Raw genomic sequence first — 24,711 nt, forward strand, 5'->3', positions numbered from 1 at the left:
AGCATATTTTCCAAGAGTTTTCACTGAACATTGTCGCTGCCACAAAGCTATCTTTTTCTGTGCTGAGTCAGCGCTTCCAGAACAGACTTGTGTTTGGCATATAAAGCCATCTGGCAAAGGTCCTGGTCAGAGGTGCTGCTTTTTGAATGAATGCAAAAGCAATTTCTGCAGGAAGGAAAGAAAAACAAAAAAATAGAGGCCAGAAAAATGAAGACAAGAAGACAGGAAAGAAAGATGAAAGTGCCACCCGAATCACAGAATAGAAGGTTAGGAACAGATTTCTAATCCTGATCTGCACCCTAAATCTCCCCCAAGGCAAATAATTTAATTCTTCTAATTTCATTTTCCTTATTGGTGTACAACTTGCCTAATAGGAGCTCTATAAACAACTTACTGTTCCTCAAAGTACTTTGAAGCTACAAAATGCTTATTAATAAAGATGAGACTGAGACACTGAAAGAGGACAGAAAAGAGCAAGAGAACAGAAACTTAGAAGAATAATTAGAATAATGTGGAAAAGATTTTCAGATTATTGGACCTATGGTGTAGCAAGAAGAGAAAAGCCCAATAAAATAGATTTAGAAAAATGTAACAGCAGAATCTTTCCAGCTGAAACTGCCTACAAGAAATAACCACAAAGTAGTTTGTAGGTAACATACTTGTGACATTTTGGTCTTTTTTATTTATGATAAAGAGCTGCTTTCCTAATCCTAATTCATTTTCAAGAACAGCAGATTAACAAGAAGGGATCATTATCAAGCTGAATCTTCCCGATAATAATCTCCCAGCTCTAAATAATCACTGAAAGAGGAGCAGAAAAGGAACCATAGTAATTTCCTTTTAACGCTGCGTGAATGGTGATGGGGAATATGCAGAAAGCTAACACAAAAAGGTGTCAGAATGCTGTATTTTCATAACAATTGGGGTTTTATCCTAAAATAAAACAAGTCAAAAAAGTAATCTTATTTAGTTTACCCTACAGTGTTATCCACATACAGAATTATTCAAGATAAGGGGAAAATTATTGGTTGTCTATCTAACAAGTTAAAACAGATTAAAACACTGTATTAATTTTAAGCAGAACTGTTCCTACACACACTTATTTCAGGGAAATTTAATTCAGTTAGAGAGAATTATGCTAAAAGAACAAGGCTTACTGAATTCTCGGTAATGGGGTCCCCAAATTTAGCTATGCTGTGGTTTAGGACTGCTTCTCAAAGTTGCTTAGGCCCTAGACATCACCTTCTCTCACCAGACACTGAACACACCACGTTCACTTGCTGTGGCTGCTTCTGTGGCTGTTAACTCAGCTCCCGCCAGGGCTCATACAGGCACAGCAAGTATTCCAGTCCCCAGATTTAAATATGTGTAAATATATATGCAAACATGCAAACACACAGTTTCCTGTATTTTACTGAGAAAAATACAAGACAATCTAAAACCTACACTCCCAAATTCTTAGAGAATTAAGATTTAAACCACAAAACAAAAAGGAAAACTTAGCAAATATTTTACCTCATAATATCAGAGGAATTTATAAAGTAAGAGATGTTAAGAGGAACAATACTGCCCATGTTACACAAAGAAACACCTGAAAGCTGTGAAAAACAACACAAAAATATACCGGTCGTTATCTAAATCTATGCACGTGTTGGCAACAGACATCATTATCTCTCAGTCCAACATCAAGATCTCCTGTATCATGTTTGTACAAATTTCATTAGCTACCTCTCATGCCTGTCTGGTTATATAGATATATATAAATAATTTTTTAAGGAATAGTGCTAGTTCTAGAGAATTTAGAGGACTTGGGATGTTATCTTTCTATTGCTCACAACATAAGTCTCATTCATCAGCGCAGGTTTTCTTCCCTGCAAGTAGGAACACAGTCTACCAGACTGCAATGCAACTCTCCGTTTGATTCACTGGTTAAACAAGCTTGAGGAGGAGGAACTGGCAATATCTTCCGTTTCTAGGTGATGCTGTAAGATCACTGCTCGGTGTTTGTTAGGTATGCAGATAAATCTCTCTCTGGCACAGAGGGAAAAGAGTGAACTAAGCAGTGACGATCCTTCCAACTTCACATGTCTGCAAGACAAACTCCCCACATCTTGCTTGCTCTCTTAGATTTATTTGATATTATTTACTTTTGTGAGCTACCCCTGCCTGTCCTATGATGTTTTATCCTCGGCTGGTCATCACTGCCTTGCCTGTAACACAGAACTCTAGTCGATTAGCAGGCCAGGGAAGAAAAGCCATTCTAATCAGATAAAACAACAGAGGCATGACAGACTTGTGTATTTTCAAGTGTGGCATAAGAACTAACTTTAAAATATTATTTCCATGAGAAATTTTACTGCCAAATCAAATGAAACCTAAAAGCAAACTAAAATGAAAAACACAATAAATAAAATGACAAAAAAGTAATTTTGAGCTTGAATACAATGATACTGTAAAAATAGCAGTGCATTATGCATGAATCAAAAGCAAGTGACTGACTTAGGAGTTGGCCCTTGCAAACGAATTGCTGTCAGAGTCACCAGCACAGACAGTGTGCCTGGTGCTTCCCCTCAATGCTTACTGTCAGTGCCATCACATCCCCGCCTCCCTCCACCTCTTACAAGCGTGTTTCTAATCCATTAGTGAGGAATACGTATATATACTCTCTTCCTGGTAATGACAGCCTGCTGCTACACACGCCACTCATGACGACAGGATTTGTGATGTTAGAAGTGGTGCATGCCTCTCTGCCAGAAACTGCTCTGTACAACTTCCCATAGATGATCCCTGAAACGTTTGCTGTGTTGTCATGCTCCCAAGGTCAACGTTCATAACTGAACACAGACCTTTTGGGTTTTTTTCCCCGATGCACACCATGAAATCACTTTACATATAAATATTATTCCCTGAACAAAAGTCAGTGTGGTACTTTATCCAAACAACCAGCTAGCCAGTCAGTTTAGGATTAAATCAAATCCCCCCTCTTTTTTTTTTTTCCCCTTTCCTTCTAACATCTAAAGATGGTACCTTGTCCTACTTTTGCAATCTCTTCCTTTTAAGATTGATTTATGGTAGCAATTTTCTTCCATCTGCATATCCATGAAACTTTGGGACCCCGCAGCAGAGCATAAGCTTATTCTAAAAATAAGAAGGCTTCACAAAAAATGAAGCCATATAAGAATACCCATGGTGAGCTATGAGTACATTACACAAAGCACAATGGGGACCCTATGGAACACAGCAGCTCTAAAATGTTCGAGGCACATTTTTACCCTTAGCAAGCAGATAAAAGATGACTCTTAGTTTTTAAATCTCTAAAGGATACAAAGAAATTCACCTGGGATTAGGGTAAATACCATGTATGAAAAGAAATAGACAACAGCTTTCCCTATGGGAATAATTTTTCTTGTGAACTTATTCTGATTTTTCTGTGGGTTCCAGTTAACCCAAATTAACAATTCATGTTTGCTTTAAACATTTGCACTATTGACTTACTGGATCAGTAACAAGGAATTTGTAACTTCTTTTTGGAAAAGCAGAAAAAAAGATCACCCATCACCATCTACATGGAGGCTTTATGGGTTTTATATTTTGGTTTGGTTTTTTGGGCACGTCCTATGGGTAAAGCACAAATAATTATCCAGACAAATTTTTAAACAACATACCAAATAACAAGGTACTGATGATAAAGTGAACATAAAAATGCTAATCTAAAAGCTATTAATACCACTTTTTAAATGGAACTGGACTGCAAACTCCCTGTATATGTTTGCCTACGAATAAGGGAAAAAGTTACTTAGAATATGCGCATTCCCTGCACTGCAAAATGAAAGTGACCCAAACCTACTATTCCTGCAGCTGTCACCCCACTATGAGGTAGTTTTACACGCCACTGTAGAGAGCTCATGATACAGGTCCTGTATCACTGATGCCATGACTACAGCTGCCAACGTTGGATGTGGGGTTCAGACACATTTTACACCAGAAGTGCGTTTTTAAGGGTATTATGAAAATCTCATGTAGGGCTGATCCAGACAGAAGGAAGCTTTTACAATAGCTGTTTTACAGCTAAGCAAAGGACTCGCCACTGAAGCTGTCAAGTTTGCTTCTTTCACAAGTACTAAATTCACATGGATTAAGGTATTTTAAAAATTATTTGTAACACAGGAAAAATGTTCCTGGACTCACATTACAGGGAACTGCTAAAAGCCTTCAGAGGGATGTGTATCCGATAGCACTGCATGCACAGGCCAATAGTCAAAAAAACCTCCAGCAATAACCACCATTAAAAAGTTTCCTCATCTCGGAAAGTTCACCGGTGTCATTTTAAGTTCATGATTAGACATGGCAGAGGTTAAGTAAGCATCTACCGTGAAAGGAATGCAAAGCCTGGAAGGAGGGCTTTCTGTTTGTTTTTAATGTATTGTGTTAGATTACTAGCTAATGAAAAGTACAAAATTCAACGATCTGCAGAGAAGCTGCAGTACAAAGAATTTGAGAACAGTGATGACCTTGGAAAAATTGTGTTGGCCAGTCTATTTTAATGCCAAGAAATTATGATTTTACCTTTTGCCATCTCCATGCGTAACTCTCGGCGAACTTCTGAGGAAGGACAAACTGCTGCAAATACCACAGCTGTGATCCCACTGTACCTCTTTCCTTTTTTTTTAACCTGGACCTAAACATGCATCTTGATCAAATCCACAGGGACAGAGGGAACAGTGAAGACAGTCTGCCTTGCTCAGCTTGCATGCAGAGTAACTTCTTCAGCTCTCAGTCCTGACCAGTCTCTGCTAGCATTTCCTCTAATTAAAACAAACAAAAAAACAACCCCCAAAAAAGTTTTTTTTAAAAAAAAAACTTCCAAAAAAGGAAAGGGAAAAAAAAAAAAAAAAAAAGGCTGAGAATCGCTGCAAGGACTCTGGTAGTTTCCTTCCTCTGCAGCTAAAACAGAAAAGTTCTGTTAACTTTCTTTCCTACATACATAGAACAAAGTCTTTGATGCCTCATGCAAAAAGCTAGCTTATGATTATTGGAACACTCTGAGAAACTAGTAAGCCAAATACTTTTACAAATAAAAATTTTATGCAAGGAGAGGGCCACCAAGTGGGCCACCTTAGGCCTCTGCCTTCATCTTTGTGGGAACAGCAAATCAAACTATTAAACTGCAATTACAAACCACTTGACGTTCACTTGGCTCAAAAGACATCGTTTTGTAATTTAGTGTCAGCTCAAACTTCATAGTGAAGGCATAACTTCAATCAAATGAAAAGGAGAAATGATCTGAATGAGTGCTCTGAATCCACTTCTCTGTAGCCCACCCTCCCAAGAGGGCCCGATCCACACATCTCTGTTTCTACTCTAATGCTCTGGGTATACTCAGGTGGTATTTCAGACAGTTATTACTAACGAACCTTACTCCTCTGTCCACACTCCTTTGGCTGTGCTGTTGTTACACCATTCCAGTTAGCATTTCCTAGTCAATTTGGTCAGAAGAAAGACCAGCTGCAAGAAAAGAAGTGGGCATTCACATTAGTTTTGGCAGCCTAACCACAGGTAATCAGCTCAGGTGTGCCACCACCTGAGATGATCCCATTTGCAAATCTGTAGGATCATGGTGTTTGGATCCCTCAGGTTTCCTTTCTTCCTGTTGCTTCCTATTCATTCCAAATTACTCCTCCAATTTTTTCCTTTCAGTCATCTAAGAAAGCCAACCCTTTTGATCTGCTCTGCAAACCCTCTGTAGGTGCTCATCCCTTCCCAGTCTCCTATAGCCTCCAGGGAACACCAAAACGGTGTGGTGGTGAGAACACATCGGTACTGCCCTGAGAAGGGAAGAGGTGCAGACAGGACCTGGAAAGCCTGAATGTAGCAACGGGCTCCTCAGCAGCCCTGTGTAGGAACTGCAGAGAAAACGGAATCAGAGAGCATTTCCCTTCTATCTCAAAACTGTACATGGTACCAACTGCTTCTTTTTGCAAAAGCAGTGAATGAATTTCCATTTCTCATGGTCTTTGGGGTTGTCAGCCACACACTTGCTCCCTGGAGAAGTAGGTGGCACTACTTTGCTGCACAGAGAAATGGGAGGACTGACCTTAGCCTGTCTGCTTTGATATAAACCTTAACTACTCAGTTTGACTTCAGTTTATATATCATATTTTTTGCCTCCTGTACTGACCTAATACTGCAATATTTGGTTTACAAACATGCCAAGGGAAAACTGGTTTTGCCCTTGCCCTACATGTCCTTTTCTCTTCCCAGTTTAGCATCTCTAATATACTTCTTTTACTCATATTATAGAAAATATTTTTTCATATAAAATATTTTAGTCATTTACTAGAATTCATAATCTCATGAGTGAGCTCCATATCCCACTGTCTAAATGGTCAACATCCAATCAATTTATTTATATTACATTAAAAAATTGCAATTAAAAAACATATAAAATGCTGGTGCCTTGATTACTGTTTGTAAGGCTATTTTTTCAAAAAATAAGAATCCAGGCTGACAAGAAAAACTTGTTCCTACAGATTATAATTTATAAAATAGAGAAAAACCCACCTCTTCTGACATTCTTTCCATTCTACTGCCTTTTATTCCAGCAGGCTATTTCCTCTGCACACCTGCTCTCTATCTCCATTTGTCTGATTAATTATCCTCACCTCTTCTCTACAGGCTTTGACAAGTTCCTCTGCCTTCTCCAGCTTAATCTTTTGCTTTGTGTGGTTTAAATCTCCACCACAGATATACTGGCTCCTCTCAAAATGAAATAACATAGAAACTACCAATAAACAGTTTTAAATAAAGTAAAATAAATAGCAGAACACGTTGGCTATATTCCAATTTTTGGAGAATTTATAAATTAAGTATTTTTCAGAGTAGAAGCTAGATGAGGGGTTTAGGTTTCTGTGTGATACGTACTCCCATGGAGAAAAAGGCCATATTCAAAGAGATCTTTATGACAGCATTATACATATTACTTCCCTTAGACAACACAGAAACTATTATAAATTCAGAATCTAATATAAATGCTGAGCAGTATTTTCTATATGTGAAACTATCACATAGGTGCATCTCAGTTTATATTTTTCAACGTCAGAGTTGCCTGGTAGTACATGCTATAATTAATTCTTCTCAGGATTTCCCCAGTTGTTATTCCTCTCTTGTCCTGCTTTCAGTTTGTTGACCCTTGGTGAAAAATCCCACTTTTAAGCTAAAACATACCTATGCTTCATCACTCCTGTAGTTTGTAATATGAAAACTTTGTAGAATTTTATTAGTAAACAGTTCAAAAGCAGCTATATAATCTTCGCAAAGATGGGTCTGAGTGTTCCTCGGGACGTTACAGTAGGAGGACCAAGAGGGGCTGGCACTGGAAGTGCACTTGTGCTCTGTGTTCAGCTTCCTTCTCTGCCCAAAACTCACGTAACCTTTCCAAGTCTTTCAGTTCCAGATTCTCAAAGGCCACTAAGTCCTTCACTGCCTTTGAAATCAGAGTAGTCTCACTATTCTACTTCCAGTATTTCCTAAGACTGGTAAGGATTTGCACATGATTATGAGATGGGCATTTTAGAAAAAACACAGAGAGTATGTTTGGCCGCACAGAGGCAGAAATAGAACAGGTATTAGGCACCTGTGTGAAGCAACCATTCATCCTCCGTGTCTCAGAGGCAGAGAAGGTATGAACACTTAAAAGTAGTTTTGCACAGAAACATTTACAAGCAATGCATAGTCTTACCAGCAACCCTTTTCTTTCACACGTATCTAAACCAGCCTGCACTTGTTAGATGCCCGTTTGATTTATTTGCCCATCTTTAAAACTGATCCATTATTTACATTTAACAAAGAGAATCAAATCACATATGTAGGTATGGCGAGATGTGGGTGTCCTGACAGGAAGATTTGGCCTCAGATGTCCCACCTCCAGGTTTTTTGTTGGGCTTTTTTTTTTCCCCTCCAAGCATATTATTACTGTCTATGAGTCATTTCATTAATCCAGAGAGAAGGCTAGAAAACAAGTGAATAAACACCCTGCTCCACAACCTTCTGTCTGCATTGTTTACTTCTCTGCTAATGAATGAACAGCTAAAAACCAGAATTATCCTAATTGGGGACATTCAAAGGGCCATTATCTCCTCTTTGTCAATAACTGCTGCCTGGGTCTGCCAGTGATTACAGTACATGATCAGAGGATGATCTCTGAATGTTCACTCCAGGGCAGTGTAAATCATGGAATCACAGGATTGTTTGGGTCAGAAGAGACCTTAGTCCAGGAAAACAGTGGAAAGGAACACACACGCAAATCAAAAAGTGCACAGGAGTCTCTTACGTGGCCACACTTCTCCCATTAAAAAATTATTAAAAAAAGGTGTGAGAAACACAACAGTTGTGATGCCAGACACAGGACCCTGCCTCCAGCAGCACAAGGCCAGGTCTCTGGAAGTCAGCACATGCTCCGAGCTCTGCAGTTCGCCCTGTGTGCATGGATAGGGCTCTTCATTTATCACGAATGTGGCAGGCAACTGTCTGAAATGTCCTGCCCCCCCTTTTATAGCTGTCAGAGTGATCCTATCTCTAGTGGCTTGAATAAAGATAGAAGATGAAGGACTAAATGAGAAACAAATTACTGTAGACTCAGTTTAGCCCTCCAACACAGGAATTACAGGAATTCAAAGTCTAACTTCTGCTATCCTGGAGGCCTGGGTTTCACCCTCCCTTGCAGTCCCACAGCTGCAGAGGCAGATACAGGTGAACTGATGCTCAGCGCAGCCCACACTTCATCCCAGCTCCTTTTGGATGCACAGAATCAACTTTTTCTTGCCTCGCTCGAAAGCACAGACAGAGTTAAACCCTGGGACTATTAGTTCAGACACTGTAAGGTGTTTAACAAATCCCTTTCAACTTTCAAGGATAGGAATATCGCAGAGTTTCTTCATAAAACAAGTATTTAATGCCCACAGATAGCATACTAAATAATGTCTGGATTACTATGAATTATTTCCAAAATAAGGCATGATGCTAGGTCTGCTTGTGCACTTTATATACTCTTTCTCCTTTGTTGCCACATACGCTCAATTTTGGAATTTAGTCTAGCATTTATATTTCTGCATTTTGGTGCATAGTCAAACATGCTCTGATCTGCTTTCAAAGAGAATCTATTAATTTCTATATCAAGGGCTGACGTTCAACCCCTGAGCTAAACATACAGCCCAACAGAACATGAAATCCAGCATTTGGCCATCCCCTGATGATTTCTTTTCCTGTTCCTATTGTATAATGCCTCCATCACGCGAGCGGTATTTTTCCATTTTTGTGACAACTGGTCGCATACAAGGGTTTGTCCCTGCCAATCGCCACACAAGCAGAGGTGCCTGCTTAAAATATTTTCAAACACTTGCAGAAATTGCCGTCTACTGCCCTGCGTCCTTCTAGCTGAGAATGCGCAGCTGTCTGGGGCAGACACAAGTATCGGACATCACTGGTCTCTGACATTGCCACAACACATCAGCTTGTGTCACCTGGACTTCTCAGGACTTAGATGGGCAGACCACCTCCAAACCTGGTCTGAGCCCTGTCAACAAATATGCTGACATCTTTGTGCCTGGCAGCATTTCAGATCAAAAGTTAATATTTTACCAGGCTCCTTGATAGCTTGTGACACACAAATCAACACAAAGCTAGCGTTCAGCAAATAAAATAGCCCTTCCCTAACTCTCTGTGAGACTGTTTCAACAGAACATCGTTTTCTTCTTATAATCCAATTATTTCAGGAGAAACAGAACAAAAACCTGAGTATGATTTAAAAGCGGTCAGCCAAGGGCTAACCACCACTCCATCACGGGGTATTTTCCCCCGCATCTGCCACACAGTGCAGCAGCCCAGAAGTGGGGAGGGCTGCCGGTATCCCCGGCTGGGGGACCATGTTCCTGCATCCAGATGCCCCAGGTACGAGTGGTCCAGCCCTCAGAGCAAACGTGCTGCTCACTCCTGCTCACCGTTCCTATTACAGGACAGGTTCTCATTCCGTGCCAATCTCCTCTGACATACACCTACTATGAGTGGGCCTGCCGTCAGGGACAGGGTGACAGGGTGACAGGGTGACAGGGTGACAGGCCACGATCTGCCAGGCAGCTTCCCACAAAACTGAAATTTCCTATAGAGCTGAGGTACAGCTACTGAGCAGTATGCACAGACAACTAACTCAACGTCCTTTGACCTGACCTGCCAGGCCCCATCTGCGCATGTAGAATAAAGGCAATTCCAGCCAGAGCTCTTCCTCACCACCCCTCTCCTCCTCCTCTTTGGACTAAGCAATGTCCAGTGGCAGACAGAAAAGAGATGACAAAAGACATGAATCCAGACATTTACTGGCAGTGAGAACCCTACTTTAATGATGCTGTGGGAAGAAAAAAAAATGAACGTGACAACAAAAGCTCAGACTGAACTTTTTGAGGTTTTGTGCCAGCATATGTATCTCTCCATATGTAAATATATATTTGATTTGTACTTCTGAATTGAAAGCATTTGGGCCACAACATTTGCAATACTTTCACATATACTAAACTTTAGGATATATGACCTCAGAGATGTAAGCACACAGAATCACTTTTGACATGGAAATCATCATCATACAAACAGAAAGCTACCAGGTCTGTCTTTAAATAAATCATTTTTGTAGGATGGTATTTCTGATTAACAGAAATTTGAATTAAATTTCTGCTTTCACATATACAGTAGTTAATTCTAATTAAGCAAGCTCAAGGTTTTCAGTTGCCTGGATAGTCCTAATTAGATTCTTCCACATTATTACTTCAACATATGCGATCATACATGCATACAAATATCAAAGTTCTTTTTATCAAATATGAACTTCCTTTTCATATTTTCACTGGAAATAAATACCTGAGGTTGGGAACTAAATCTGCTCCAAAGGGAAATACACAGCCTCAGGAATCCTACCCAGAAAAGTTTCAGGCTTAAACGAAATGCTTTAAAATTTATTTGCTTTAGTACAGAATAGCACCACCATTTAGGTTTCATATAGAAATACAACTTTTTATATTAGACTGTAGTTATGGGAAGAAAGTTTGACGTGTATGTGTGTGCACACAAATGACTGTAGATAAGCTATGAAAGCAAACAATATTAACAAAGTAATCACTTATTATTCTGAGTTCCTGTTAGCCAGCCATGTAATTGTTGTAACTTGAGATGACGGAAGCTTCAAGTGACAAGCACCAGATGCCTTATGACACAGTCGTGTACTTCTCGATCTAATGATCTCTTACTAGACAGTTGTTCCAGGATCCTCGAGGAACAGCTTAAAACCTGACTTTGTGCAGGCATGACAAATTAATCAAGAAAACATCTGATAGCTCTCCTGAGTGCCAGCCAAGGTCTGAGCTGGATGCAGAGAATCCATTATGAAACAAGGAGGCAGACCTAGCTGAGTCACTTTAAACCAGGAAATTCAACTCCTTCCTACTCCTTAGATTTAAAATATCCTATAGCAAAAAGCTTCAATAGGGTTTTTGTTTTTTTTTTAATGTTTAGGGAAGAAACTGAAATTGCAGTCAAATCTCTTTAAAGCAAATACTCATAACTTCCAAGCAGTATAAAATACATCAAACTAACAAAATTAAGAAGAAAAAAATAAAAGGATTTGAAGGGAAGAGAACTAGACCACTTCATTTCACTCTTTGTAGTTAAATGAAGTATTCCACATAAAGACGTAAAAGTCAGGAGCAGGAAATAGAAGTATTTCTGCTCTAATTGGCTACTTGTCAGTGAGATAATGTACAACCACCACCAAGAAATTCTGGAATAACAGTTCTATGATGCAGGACACGAGCACTGTGCTTTACACAGCTGACTGAAAAAAAAGCTTAAATCCCATGGGAAATAGGACTTTAAAGCAAGATAATTTCCTAAGAAATTTAAAAATGTTTTGTTCTGTATAAAACTGAGAAAAAGCAAAGGTTAAAACATCCATGCAGGAGCTGAAAGAGCTGATGACTCCACTTACACCCCTCCATTTACTGCAGCACGTTGGGTAGGAGAGATGATGATGGAAGAAGTGCATCGGCCTCTGGGAGGAGTCTCAGTGAGGCAAGCATGGCAGAGCAGCTCATCACACCATCAAGCAGGGGACTTCTGTGATGCTGAAGGGAGACCAGCATCCTTTTGGGTTATCTCTAAAGGAGGCACCCATAAATATTGGACAGTAAACCCACAGCCCATTCTCAAACAGGAAGAAAAAGTATTAAGTTCCAGCTGGGTTAATTTCTTTGTGGAGGTCTTCTATTACCCTCAGAGGGATATTTTTCCTGCTGTTACTCATTGCTCGGAACTTTCCTCCTTATCATTTTACATACAACGTAGTTTCTTGTTTCTTGCCACGTAGTGGGATTCCTTGAAAATCTTCCAATACTGTACACCACAAGAAGTTCAGAAATAAAAGAAGAGGTGGTACAACTGTAACTGAGCCAAAAGAGCCCAAACACAAACATTGCATTATGGAACATGGGCCTTGAGACAAATAATTAGATTTTTACTCAAGACAAGAGTCAAACACACAGTGATAAAGTGCAAGATAGAAATGCAAAATGTCTGAAAGCAAAAAAGAAAGTTAACCTCACCTTGACGAGGTTTCTGCAAGCAGAAAGGGAGTTCACTCAAGCAGCTTTGGGGGAGCAGAATTTAATCTGCAAAGCATATTTGTTCAGTTATTAGTTGCTCTAAAAACTGGGCCATTTATTTGGTATACTAAGAGCATTTACTCAAAAGTCTCATTTATAAACATCAAGCTGAGCCTTGCTTTAGACTACCTCAGAAAAAAAAAAAAATGGAGCCTGTAATGTATATCCATCTTTAGGGAAACATAATTATTTCTGAAATCAGGAACTGCTCTGGGTTGGAGCAGCAGCTAATATCCCAACCAGAATTTCCTTGATCATTACTCAAGCAGCAGCATTTTTGTTTTAAAAAACCTTACTCCTCCTCCCCCACCAGTATTCCTCTTCTAACACATTCCGTTCTAATTTTAGTCTTTTGAGAGTTTCTTTTCCAGATCAACCCACTCTTTTCCACATTTAAATAATTTTCATTTCTTTTAAAGAGCTCAGCTTTAGCAGATGTTTCAGTAGCTAAGCAATAAGAAATCTCTTGAGAACATCTTCCAAGTTTCCCAAATGGATTAGCCTGGAAGTTTTGGGAGAACAGTATTAGGCAAAATAGACATGCCATTTAATTTCAAAACTGGAATAAAACTCTCAAGATAAAAAAAGACAAAAAGAAGCTCTGAAAAAGAAGCACTTAGCTCACTGTTAACAGATAAAGTAGGTGCAGCAAGAGACACTTGTTACACCAGCAATACTGGTAATTAACCTGAATGCACTAAAATTCAACAGAAATAAATCTGGAAGCTTAACATGGAAGAAAATGATGCAACACCTCCTTTTTTTTTTTTTTAATTTTCAGCTTCATTGCAGCCCCATGACCAAGAATACTAAGTGGTTTGCAACCATGGACTAAATAAGCACATTGCAGTGGCTAACGGTGGACAAACCCCAGCACGCTGTCAAAGCGGCAGAGACTTCACTAGAAACTTGGGCCAGCAGTCCCATACAGCTAAAACATATTTATTATCAGATCTGGAAGCTGAACTGAAGCAAGGTCAAGATATCTGTACACTACAAGTACCACCCCTCCCCAGACAGAAGATAGCCTGGCCCTTCCATGTCACTCCAGCTATTTGAAAGCTGCACTTTTTCTCTTTTGGCTTCTGGAAGCTAAAACCACCGCAGTACCTTTTTGCAGTCTCAAGTAGTATGAGGAAAGCCACTGATGACAATGCCTCTGTGCCTTTACGCAGTTAGAGCAGACCTGTGACAGCCTGGCACCTGGTAGATTCATGAGGCAGGAAATTTTGAAGTGAATTTAATGCCAGGCATCATTTACAGATTTACCAATATAGATGTTCATCTACAGCCACAGGGTTATCTTCCACATTTCCCTAGAGTGCAGCAAGATCCTCCTTCTCTAGCAGTGAAAAAGTCTAATAATAAGTTGAATCTATCCTGCTACATCTGCACAGAGGTAGCGCTTGCAGTAAAAAATAAGTTGGAGCAGAATACAGCAGCAAACTTTCTTATCTTATTCTTCAACATGACATATCATCCCCCATTTCTACTCACTTTGCCTCATCAAATACTTCTAACCACACAAGACTTAAAAAAAAACATTAACCCCCCCTATTTAAAAGTTGTACTTAATACTGAAAAAGCATTTTCTTACCCAGTGCAAAGATTTCAGGGAAACATTTCTTCAGCAAATGTTATTACCTAGGAGTGCTCTAACTTCAGTTTTCCAGATGTGAGATGCATTAAGGATGGACCTGTAGTAAACTTACTTCTTGTTAGCTTGCAAGAATTTTTGACTATTTTTGTTTTCTTTGAGGTTTCAAGTATGTGTTCTCTGCCTTCCAAATTTGCTCCCTTGTCTTCATCCTGTTTAGGCTCTCTAAAAGAGAATTAACTATGTTCACTCTCAGCCATGCCAGCTCCACTACTGAGAACAGCCAGGTGAAGAGGGGAAATACTGAAACAGGAAAAAGAGAATCTGGTATTTCCACAAAAAACTCTCTAAAACATGTACTCCTGGAAGAAAGGAGTTCTCCCACATATAAATTAATTCTCTGCTTGCCTTCACTCCCTTTGTCCCTGTGGTTTGTTAGTGAGTGTGAAAGGGCACTGGTGAATGAGCTGGGCTGCATCCTCAAGGGCAAGTTTTCCTCCCATTAAGTACAGCGGAGCTGCCTCCCAGGGCTGACTTCATGCTTGGGCTAAGCGTGCAAATAGACCAGAGCAGCTGGGCAAAGGTAGAGCAGAGGTGTTAATCTGTAACACAGGTTTCAAACAGTACATGTAGTCATGATTACATGCAAGTAATTAAAAGCTTCGGCTCTCTCCTCCTCACTAAATCTTCCTTTTCTCAAAAGCGCCTTTGCCAAATAAAGACTGAATTGAAAAGAGGACGGGAAATTAGATCAAACCGAGTACGTAGCATTCTCATTATCCCTCATGTCAGCCAAGTCAGAAGCGGTTACATAATTGGGCCTCTAGACTCTAGGCAGTGAAGTGTTAAGAGAGAAAAAGCAATCCCAGGACTGCATGCTGGGTTTGACAAATAGAAAAACACAGAAGTAGGACAAGAGCTTACCATTAATGTTAGTTTTTAATTGTACCATGTCAAAAAAAGGGTCATCATATGGCACACGTGGTCAAAGAGGTAAGAAGGTGTGCAGTGCAAGAAATGGAAAAGTGAGGGAGGGAATTTTATCTGCACTCGTGTACACGCTTGTGTGTGAATCAGAGAAAGTGCACTTGTGAGTGAGCAAGAACGCATGAGTATGAGAGGAGTACAGTGCAGGGAAACACAAGGGGAGGCAGCGGCCCATAAGCAATTGCTATGAAAAGGAATGGGGGCGGGGAATTGTGCACAGTCCTTTTTTAGCTTCTGCTGTAAAAAATAAATAGACCTTTTAATCTGTGTTCTCCTTGAAGCCTTCTCTATTGACCATTCATTTCTTCTTTCCCTTCCCAGCTCTTTAACTCTTCTATATGGTTGAAGAATATGCAAATGCATAATCAGTTCTGTAATAGCCTATCCTTTCTAAAAACAGGCTATAAATTTGGATTCTAAGCAGCAGATTCTAAAAAGATTATTATACTGTATGGCTGGGGGGAAAGGCAAGGCTCAAACACCACCACTAGCACACCTGGGTTCTTTGTACCGCAGCGGGGCCGCAGCCCGGCAGGAAACACCCTCGGCACAACGCGCGCACCTACCGCGCCGCGGGGCCCGAAGGGCGCAGCGCCCGTGCTGGCACCGGGCAGTGCTCCCTGCGGGCGCTGGCGACAGCACCGACGTGCCACAGGCCCCAAGACCCCGCAGCTTTCAGCTGACGCCAGCTACCAGGGCTGGGGAGCTCTCGGGGAGGCCGCGGACCTCGGGGCTGGTGGCGATGCTCCGGCCGGTCCCCCGCAGCCCCCAGCACTGCAGGGGGGCGCTGCGGCCAGCAGGGGGCGCCGCGGGGCCGGGGGACGCCGGGCGGCGCGGGGGCCGGCACGCACCGCCGGGGGGGCCGGTACGCGCCGTCGAGGGGGGGCGACGAGCAGAGCTCCCTGCGCAGGTCCCCGCAGTTCGCACAGCTCCGGCTGAGCCGGCCACGCTTAGCACAGGCCCAGAGCCCGCACCTGCCCCGCCGCGCTGCGGGAGGCTGCGGGGTCCGAGCGGGCGCGGGTCAGCAGCTGCGCAGCTCCGGCGGCGCCGCCGCCTCCCTCGGCTGCAGTGGGCACGAGGGCTGCCGGGCAGCACCCGCGTACACCCCCACGTCTGCCGTTCCGAGGCCCTCAGGCTCCCCCCGGGCTTTACAGAATTCCTGGACGTTGTCTGTGCAGGGCAGGCCGCCAGCACTCTTAAGCCCGAACCCGAGGAGATGGTGCTGTCCTGCCTGAAGGGACCGAAAGCTGAAGGTGCTGTGCCCGCATGCATCACCCATCTCTCCAGCTTCTGAACTGCTGCCCGGTTAAGACTGGAAACCTACAGGAAGGAATCGGGCCCAGATGGGCTTTGCAGTTCCCCATGGAAAACTACTCAGGAAGAGGTACCATGTCTCAGAGCTCCAGACCAAACTGACAAGCAAGGCAGCACCAGCTGGAAACCAAAAGCTCCTGCTCAAACTTTGGGCAAGACAGAAGCAAACACATGGGTTGTGACAGTTTCAATACCATGCTGCCCCCAAGGCAGCCAGGACATAACCACATCGTACACAGGTTGCTGTGTTAACTGGGTTAGTGGGAGCATGTATAACCCCGATGGGCACAGAGGTGGGAAGGTAGCAGTGATGTACATAGCACCCTCAAAAATTTGGATAGCATGGGACAGAAACTTGGATCTGGCTCTAATCCCAGCTGCTGCACCCTGAACACATCACAACTATTCATTTGTTGTATTATCATTTACTGGTAGTGAATAACACTTGCATAATTTCTAGGAGTAACACGATAAAATATACTGGATGTGCTATAATCATAGAGATACTAGATAAACATGAGATAATTTTAAAACACATCTTTGCAGAGACTGATACTTAAAACAAAACCCTTAAAAAAATCTTGAAGTTGGGTAGCCTTTGAATGTGGACATCACTGAACACTCACTCCCCTTCTCCCCTTTCCCATCACCTTCGACACAGATGTACTTGCAAGGCAGTACAAACTCTGCAACATCTCAATAAAACCAGGGGTGAACAGGAGGAAGGAATGTTGTAACATGATTTATTAAAATCAGTTTATAAAACCCTAGGACCATTTCACAAAGGAGAATGGAGGTCTCATCCAACACTGTGAAGATGGGAACAAGAGCTCCCCAGACACGGTCCAAAGCCTCATGTTGATCCTTGTTGGAGGTAACAAGATCTAGGTGGCAGTCAGATTTGACGATTCAGATCCTGTCTGCAGCCTTGTTTTCCTTTTTGTCTTTTAACATTCTTCCGAGCCTATTAACACACCAGTACTCTGTGCGCCTACCTCAAAGCAGTTTTTGTCTGCATCACTGGAAGCACATAATTTTCAGCCTAGACTGATAATACTTTCACAAATATTTGTGTCACCTCAACTTAAAAAAAAAAAAATAATCAAAACACAGCAAGAGGAAATATTTTGATCACAAAGTAAAACAAACTAGCAAACCAAGGCTAGAATCTCATAAACCAAGAATTAGAATAGGAAAAAAACAATGGTTGGATATCCTTATAGGTAATGTCCCTTAGGTGGTGAAAATCTTTGGATCCAGAAACACTGACAAAAACACCGCAAATGAAGTAACGTCCTCCCCCTCTCTGACCCCAGGAAACAAATCAACCCCAGCACCCCAAAATTTGCTATGATCAGCACGTCTTAGGCACAGAATCTGGAGATAATTACCAGAAGGAATGCTGGCAGACACCAGGGTCCATTCAGAGAACATGCATTTGCCACTTCTTCCTGAATTTCAGAAGTGCCTCTTCCAGAGCAGTCTCTTGTATACAATTGCATGTCCAGTTGCACGCCCTAGAGGTTGTGGATCCAAAAGGAACAGTAATATTCTCTGCAGGATACTTTCAACTAATTAAATCCTTATTAAAAATCTTCACATAAAGTACCATTTAAATGAAAAACATTACAAGAGAGGGCCCGACAGTGGCATTGACATGACACAATGGTTACAGTTTAGAAAACGTACATGTTTTCAAATGAGATTACATGACAAACTCAAACCTTCAAATGAGACCACATGAAGACTTTATGAAAATGGAAATGTATGGATGCCTTTTCCTGTAACAGGAATACAGGTGACATTCTGTAACTATAGGAGCTAAGTTTGGAAATATTGACTATTACCAATTCTAACACGAAATACTGTCCAGATGCATCCATAATAGAACTGCACCTGTGCTACTCATATAAAGAGCAGTGACATTTTTCTTCTTTCTCAGTACTCATGTTTGAACTACCAAAACACTCCTAGCAGAACACTTGGCATTTTCTCTATTCCCAAGTTTTAAACACTAGCAGAAGTTACTTTTGTAGATGGCTGTTAAAGCTTCAGGGCATTAGTATGCTGAGACTGACTCCTGCTCTCTCCTCTTGTCTGACACATTTAAAGCCAAAACAAAACCCCATAACCTTTCTGGTATTACTGCACCTGCAACAGAGTCATGTCATATACATTAGCCTTTAAAAGCAAAGCCCTGATTCAAGTTATAAAAATGTAATCTTTCACACTGCTCACTCTTTGCAGGATAGCTTCTTCATGGTCTCATTGCCTTGTGGTACAGACTGAGTTGATCGCACTTATTTTAAATTGTTCCTTTTAACGTTTACCCTCCACCTACAGGTCCCTGGCTTCTCTTCTCATTGGTTATTGCACCCTGGGGCTGCAGAAGAGGCACCTGCCTGCTTCTGCTTCTTACGGCGTTTGTTCAGGAGACGGTTGTTGGATGTTTTCAAGTCTTTGATTTTCACCTGATCATAGTCCACCCTCATGGTAGCCAAAGCACTGGTCATCTCCTCCTGAAACCAAGGAAGAAATTTATTGAAAACCCTGAAGCAAAAAGCACACTACTACTCCCACACTACTGCAGGAGATGAACGTACAGAAAGGAACCCTCTGTTACACTACAGCCAGAAATAGCTGAGCCCTTTCTGCTGCATTGGACTATGACTAAAGGCTTCGTTCTAGTGATGGGCTCATTCAGGAGGAACTATTCAGACAGTGTTTCATATGTGAGCATGCAAGACCACACTCCACTGGCCTAAATTCCACCATGTCCCTATGCCCAGCATTTCTTACTGGCTGGCTCTGGGCCTTCACCAGCTACTGAGCCTGGGCTTCTTATACTAGACTCAAACCACTGCTTTCCTTGCTCTGTCACCAAACTAGGCTAGCAGGAACTAGAATAAAGAGTCCACACAAAGTTGCTTAAAATTAGGAGCTTCGAATTCACACGCTTCCTTAGCTGGGATTAATGTTTAAATGCAGCCAAATTTAAAACTTTTAAAGAAGGTTGTGAACAAAAATCTGCTTAAGTAAATGTCTAGGCATTTAGTTCAGGAACAGAAAACCGATTAAATGCTACGGGAATGTCGGTGGCCCAAGGGAATACCTCTGCGACCTATACATAAACATAGCACAAACATAAGAAGTTCTCAGAAACATGGAGATGAAGAAGGCTAAGTGAAAATTTGACCTCTTTTGACTTGGGAGGAAAATGTTGCCTAGGTCCTATGAAATTTTACTATTACATAGCTCAACATCTGAGACTATACATCAGTAATTTAAACAGAATCAGTAATCTGTAAAATACACTATAGAAATGTTGCAATTATCAAAACACAAAGCACTAAGTGCAGAAGATTAATCATTAATTGTAAATGCATGCCCATGTCATAAAGGCCAGCAGGAAAGAGTTAAGGCTTGCATACAACTTTTAGTCTGCCCTGTAATTTCACTGTGCAGGGAGCATTCAGCTGCCATTACTACAAACAGTAGGTGAGGCACCTGGTTAGATTAAGGGAAAGACAGATACGTTTATCCCCACCCTCACCAAATGTCATAACAAGACAAGGCTAAGGTATTTCATGGTGTTTTACAATACAAGAACAGAGTAGAAAACCACAATGCAGCTTAATCCCTCCTGCCCTGCCCCCCTAGATTTTCATCATATTCTTCACTTTACTATAATGAACCTGAAACTTCCTCAACACTGTCCCTTCTCCTCTGTGGTTACATACAGTGGCTCAGCAGGTAGCATCATTAATACCTTTGATCATAAATATAATCTTTGTTGATACTTGGCACAGCTGTAAGGCTGTCAGATGAAGCTCAAATAGCTTTTTTTTTTTAAACAGTTACCATGTACACTACTGTTGTAACCAAGACTGTTAATGCTTCCCTTGTTTAACACTGTTGTATTCAAAATAGCCACAATCTTCAAGGAAATAAGTAAACGCAGAGAAACCAGCCCATCTAATCTCTTATCAGACTTGACTTCAAGAAATCTGAACTACAATTGACTCACTTTAACTTCATCCCAGTGGTCTTTATCCTCTTGCAGGACCCGTGCAGTATGAAGAGGAGTTGGTGGCACTGCCATTGATCTCTGAGAAAAGGGAAAAATTCTGAAAGAAGTGTTCTGCAAAATCAGGTTTGGGAAGTGACTGCTTGCTCTTTTATGTGTATGCAGGGCATAAAACTTTATCTAATGTCCTTTGGTGGCCCTCATTATTCATGCTTCCAATCACCCCACAAGCCAATTCATGTGTGAGGTAGAAAAGGACTATAGTCCCCACATGACAGTATCTTTAAAGAACAAAAGGAGAGAAAAATCAGTGCTGAGTTTCTTTCACTCTGCCCCCTTCCAGTCCAACCAATAACCATGTGCTAGGTAAATTTTTATGTACATTTTAGATTTTAACTGTCATTTCACTATTCATTACTCAATGTTTTAAAGTGGTTAATCTGACCTTTATTTTGCGGGACCTTTTCTCGTACACATACATTAACTGAGATTACCAGTTTATCAGATCAGAAGTGTGCCCAAAAGAGGAAATTATACTATTATTCAGACTAAGGGACAGTTCAGAACATGGTGCATTGTCTGAGACGCTCTTACACACAAAATTGAGATCTATGCTCACCTGCCACAAAAGATCAGTAAATACTTTAAATTAGAATAAGGTACAATTTCTAAAGCACGAGGCATAGTTCCCTAGCTAAATTCAGCAAGAATCATGGTATTTCTTGCCGGTCCATAACCCAAACTATAATTTCATTTGGATATTCTACGTTCCTTATGCTTTCTACCCAAACTTGCTGTCTGCTGCTGTGGGATCCTACACCAGACACAGCTGCATGCCAACAAAATCTAGGGAGATCCCTGCACATATCACTGTAAAAGAAGCATTACGTTGGAAGCAGTGCTTACACTACAGGCTAACAGAAGCACTGCAGTAGTTACAGAAGTGGAAGCAGAAATCATGACTTGTGCAGCCTCTGGAAAAGGACCCTAGCTGGCCAGGGTATAGTTTTATTAAGTACGGCTGGGATAAGAGAAACGGAAAACCAGCAGAATGGCTTTAGTGATGTGCCTTAGCAGGTGTTGAAGCTGCCCTCCTATCTGCTGTGAGCTGCTACTTGTTAAAAAAAAACCTCCTTATTTACAAGCTAACTGGAGGATTATGTGCTACACCTAAACTGACAATTTTTGCATAGTTCACAATAATACTTCTGCTATCCATCTATCAAAAACAATAAAAAAAGAAAGGAAGAAAGAGGAGAGACAAGCACCCTCCTCTGCTGTTTGTGCAAGGAAGAACACAGACATTCACTATGTTGGTCTTTCCCTCTCCCTCCCTCTGCCTCATGGGAAAAATACATTCAGCAGAAAAAAAATGCCAATCTGCAGCTCCTAGAGCATTCTTCCAGGAACATTATCTAGCACAGCTCTTTGGTGCAGTGGAGTCTATAGACCTTGTCTCTAATCTCCTCCTTATTAATTGGTTATATGCATATTTCAAGTGACATGTGTCGCTGTAGGTGGTAGCTTCCTTAGCTATTAGGCATTCATTCTGTGAAATTCATCGCCTGCTGACTTCTGAAATACCTCCTTCTCGGGTGTTCAAACACTTAAAGCTGGAGGTATTTATTCCAAACACTGATTACATTTTTGTTTGGTTAAAAAAGACTTAGAAACATTGTCTAGGTTCTGTTCTAGTTCTACAGAATCTCTGTAACCCCAATTTCTCAGCTTTCACAACTCTAAATGAACACATCCATTTACTTCATCAGGATGCTACACAGCTATTTTTATATGATTGTAAGGGCTTTCTGATCTTCAAACAGGCATTAAAGAAATGCTTTTAGTCATGCCTCTGTTTCTGCCCCTTCCTCTGAGGATCAGCATAGACAGAGAAAGCACTATGGGAGAAAAGCGCATTCTACAGTACAAGTGATTCTGTTCCTGGCTGATGATTTTTTGGGCAGTGAGAACAAGACTGGTGTCTTAACAAGACAAGACTTTCAGGCCAGAAATGTGAGAAGTATAATCTGCTATTTTGAGTGACACCTACAGAGCAGAGATGATATCCTGAAACTCAGTCTGGTAACTCCTGAGATTCTCGCCTCGTTTGAAATATTAATATTATATTATTAGAGTATTTCCTGCCCCCCCCCAAGAAATATTCTTAAAGGAAAAGTAAATTCAACCAAGTCACAGAATGAAACCTGAACTGGGACCATTAACAGCTCTGTGTACCACCCTATCTGGCAATCTCCTACTGGGTACTAAGCTGAGACCCTTGCTCCTCCCACACACATTTCCAAACAAGGATAAGAATGCCCACTAAGCACAGGGCTGTGTTCACACTAACACAGTTATGCACAATGGTGCCTGGGACCACTAATAATAGCTCTTTTTAAATCCTGCACTGATGAAGTAAGTACATACAGTTTATTTTTATATTTTTAAAGAGAGTAACACATGCATATGCTGCAGAGTCAACAGTGACTGACTGCTCAGAGAAGATACAGATACATTCAGCTTTTGCTTCCAAGGACACTGTTGTGGGTGTCTGTCTTTATGTGTCCTCTGGTAACACCAAGAAGAATTGTGGTTCTACAGGCAGATGAACTTCTGTTAACAGTAATCATCATCCTTCTTTTGCCATGCTATGTGGAGCTACATTTAAGTTCTGCATGTAAGAATTCATGTTGTAAATATGTGTAACTCACATTAATCCAAGGGTGATTCATAAATTGAGAAACTGTCATCCTCTCTGTCGGGTCTGTCTTCAGTAAATGGCGAATCAGTTGTTTGGCTGAAAAACAACATGGCATGTTGTAGTCTACTACTGTGTTCCCAAGTCACCTTGAGAAGAAAGACCTGCTGAATGAAAAAAGATAATTTTGCAGAACTCAAAATACCTACCTATTGCTGTTATCATGTTAAGAAGCCATGTACAGTGAGGTAGGTTACTATGTTTAACGAGTCAAAACATGAAAACATCCAGAACAAGAGGTAAGAAGGAAAGATGAAGGCCTGGGGATTCCAGCTACGCTATCTACACCACCAAATCATTTTGAGAGCAAGAACCTGAGAAAAATAGAAACGTGGGAACAGAAAGCTGCCAAGCTGCCTGTCTGCAAGATGGCAACAGGCTTGGCATTATGGGCTGAATGAATGCATAAGCTGATGTTTTAGGAAATGACAGAAGACAAAAACTAGCACAGGCTGTGGAAAAAAAAGGACAATAAACTTTTATTTGACAACTGAGAGGCCACTAGAAGGACAACAAAGTCAAAGAAATAGATTGTACAAATAGGCTTTGTAGCAGTTTCTGAGAACATGGTATCTGCCAAAGCAAGAGTACTAAGTAATGGAGATATGATGAGAGTCTAGACAAGAGTTTCATTAATGCAGGTGACAGACCAGGAACACTGCATCCAAGGGATGATATTTAGAAAGATGTTCACATAACTTCCTTGGGGGAACCTAGAAAAACTTCTGAGTAAAAGTTCTCTTTTAGAAACATCAAATGCAAGACAACTAAATGCTTCTAAGAAGCTGCCAGAGATATAAGCTGAGACTTTAGTTTGTTGAGAGAGGCTGCAAAGGAGTTTTACAGTAGAGATTACTTGAAGTCTAAAATGCACAAGGGAACAAAAGCAGGGGACAACAGAGCCTGTTAAGGTGGTTACAAGAAGCTGGAGGGGAATTTAGAGGAAGTCTCCATAGATGATGCAATAATTAGATAAAGAAAATCATGACAAGAACAGTACAAAGGAGAGCAAAAAAGCAGTCTGCTACGGTGCCTGATCAGCCTAAAAGAGCACATGTAAACTAGGTGACCTTAATAGGTTTAAAGGTAGAAGGCACCTATCTTCATTCAGGCAAGCATACAGAAACCCTACAGATTTTCCAAGTGCATGTCCTCTTGCCAAGCTCCCCTGGTGTTTTGATAACTGCTGTAAGATGAACAAGACCCAAGGCAGACAAAATATTAAACCAGAAACACATAAGTAAAACACCTTCCTCATTAATATTCAGTGGTCTATGCTGCACAAGCAGCCATGAGATCCAATGAGGGGCTAAAATGCCACAGATGACAG

At 41.2% G+C, this 24,711-nt stretch overlaps 1 protein-coding gene and 1 long non-coding RNA gene across 6 annotated transcripts in view; both read right to left on the reverse strand.

The window, feature by feature from the left end:
* LOC121087848 overlaps positions 1 to 14,817 on the reverse strand; it is a 38,716-nt gene extending 23,899 nt beyond the window's left edge. The window contains exons 1-3 of the long non-coding RNA XR_005827762.1: positions 14,296 to 14,817; positions 13,809 to 13,901; positions 12,639 to 12,704 (exon numbers count right to left, since the gene is read on the reverse strand). This is a non-coding gene — a long non-coding RNA (uncharacterized LOC121087848). The remainder of the gene's footprint in view (positions 1 to 12,638; positions 12,705 to 13,808; positions 13,902 to 14,295) is intronic.
* Positions 14,818 to 17,322: 2,505 nt separating this feature from the next.
* MAPKAPK3 (MAPK activated protein kinase 3) overlaps positions 17,323 to 24,711 on the reverse strand; it is a 59,135-nt gene continuing 51,746 nt past the window's right edge. For 2 of the 5 annotated variants that reach the window (XM_040591013.1, XM_040591015.1), the window contains exons 9-12: positions 23,335 to 23,420; positions 20,624 to 20,704; positions 19,068 to 19,115; positions 17,323 to 18,113 (exon numbers count right to left, since the gene is read on the reverse strand). In XM_040591013.1, coding sequence (XP_040446947.1) covers positions 17,961 to 18,113; positions 19,068 to 19,115; positions 20,624 to 20,704; positions 23,335 to 23,420 — 368 coding nt within the window. In that variant the 3' untranslated portion in view covers positions 17,323 to 17,960. Of the gene's footprint in view, positions 18,114 to 18,327; positions 19,116 to 20,623; positions 20,724 to 23,334; positions 23,421 to 24,711 lie in introns of those variants that run through there. The other 3 variants (XR_005827454.1, XM_040591014.1, XM_040591016.1) reach the window with 3 other exon arrangements.

Source organism: Falco naumanni, chromosome 4, assembly GCF_017639655.2.
Source record: "Falco naumanni isolate bFalNau1 chromosome 4, bFalNau1.pat, whole genome shotgun sequence".
In the NCBI taxonomy this organism is placed as follows: Eukaryota; Metazoa; Chordata; class Aves; order Falconiformes; family Falconidae; genus Falco; species Falco naumanni.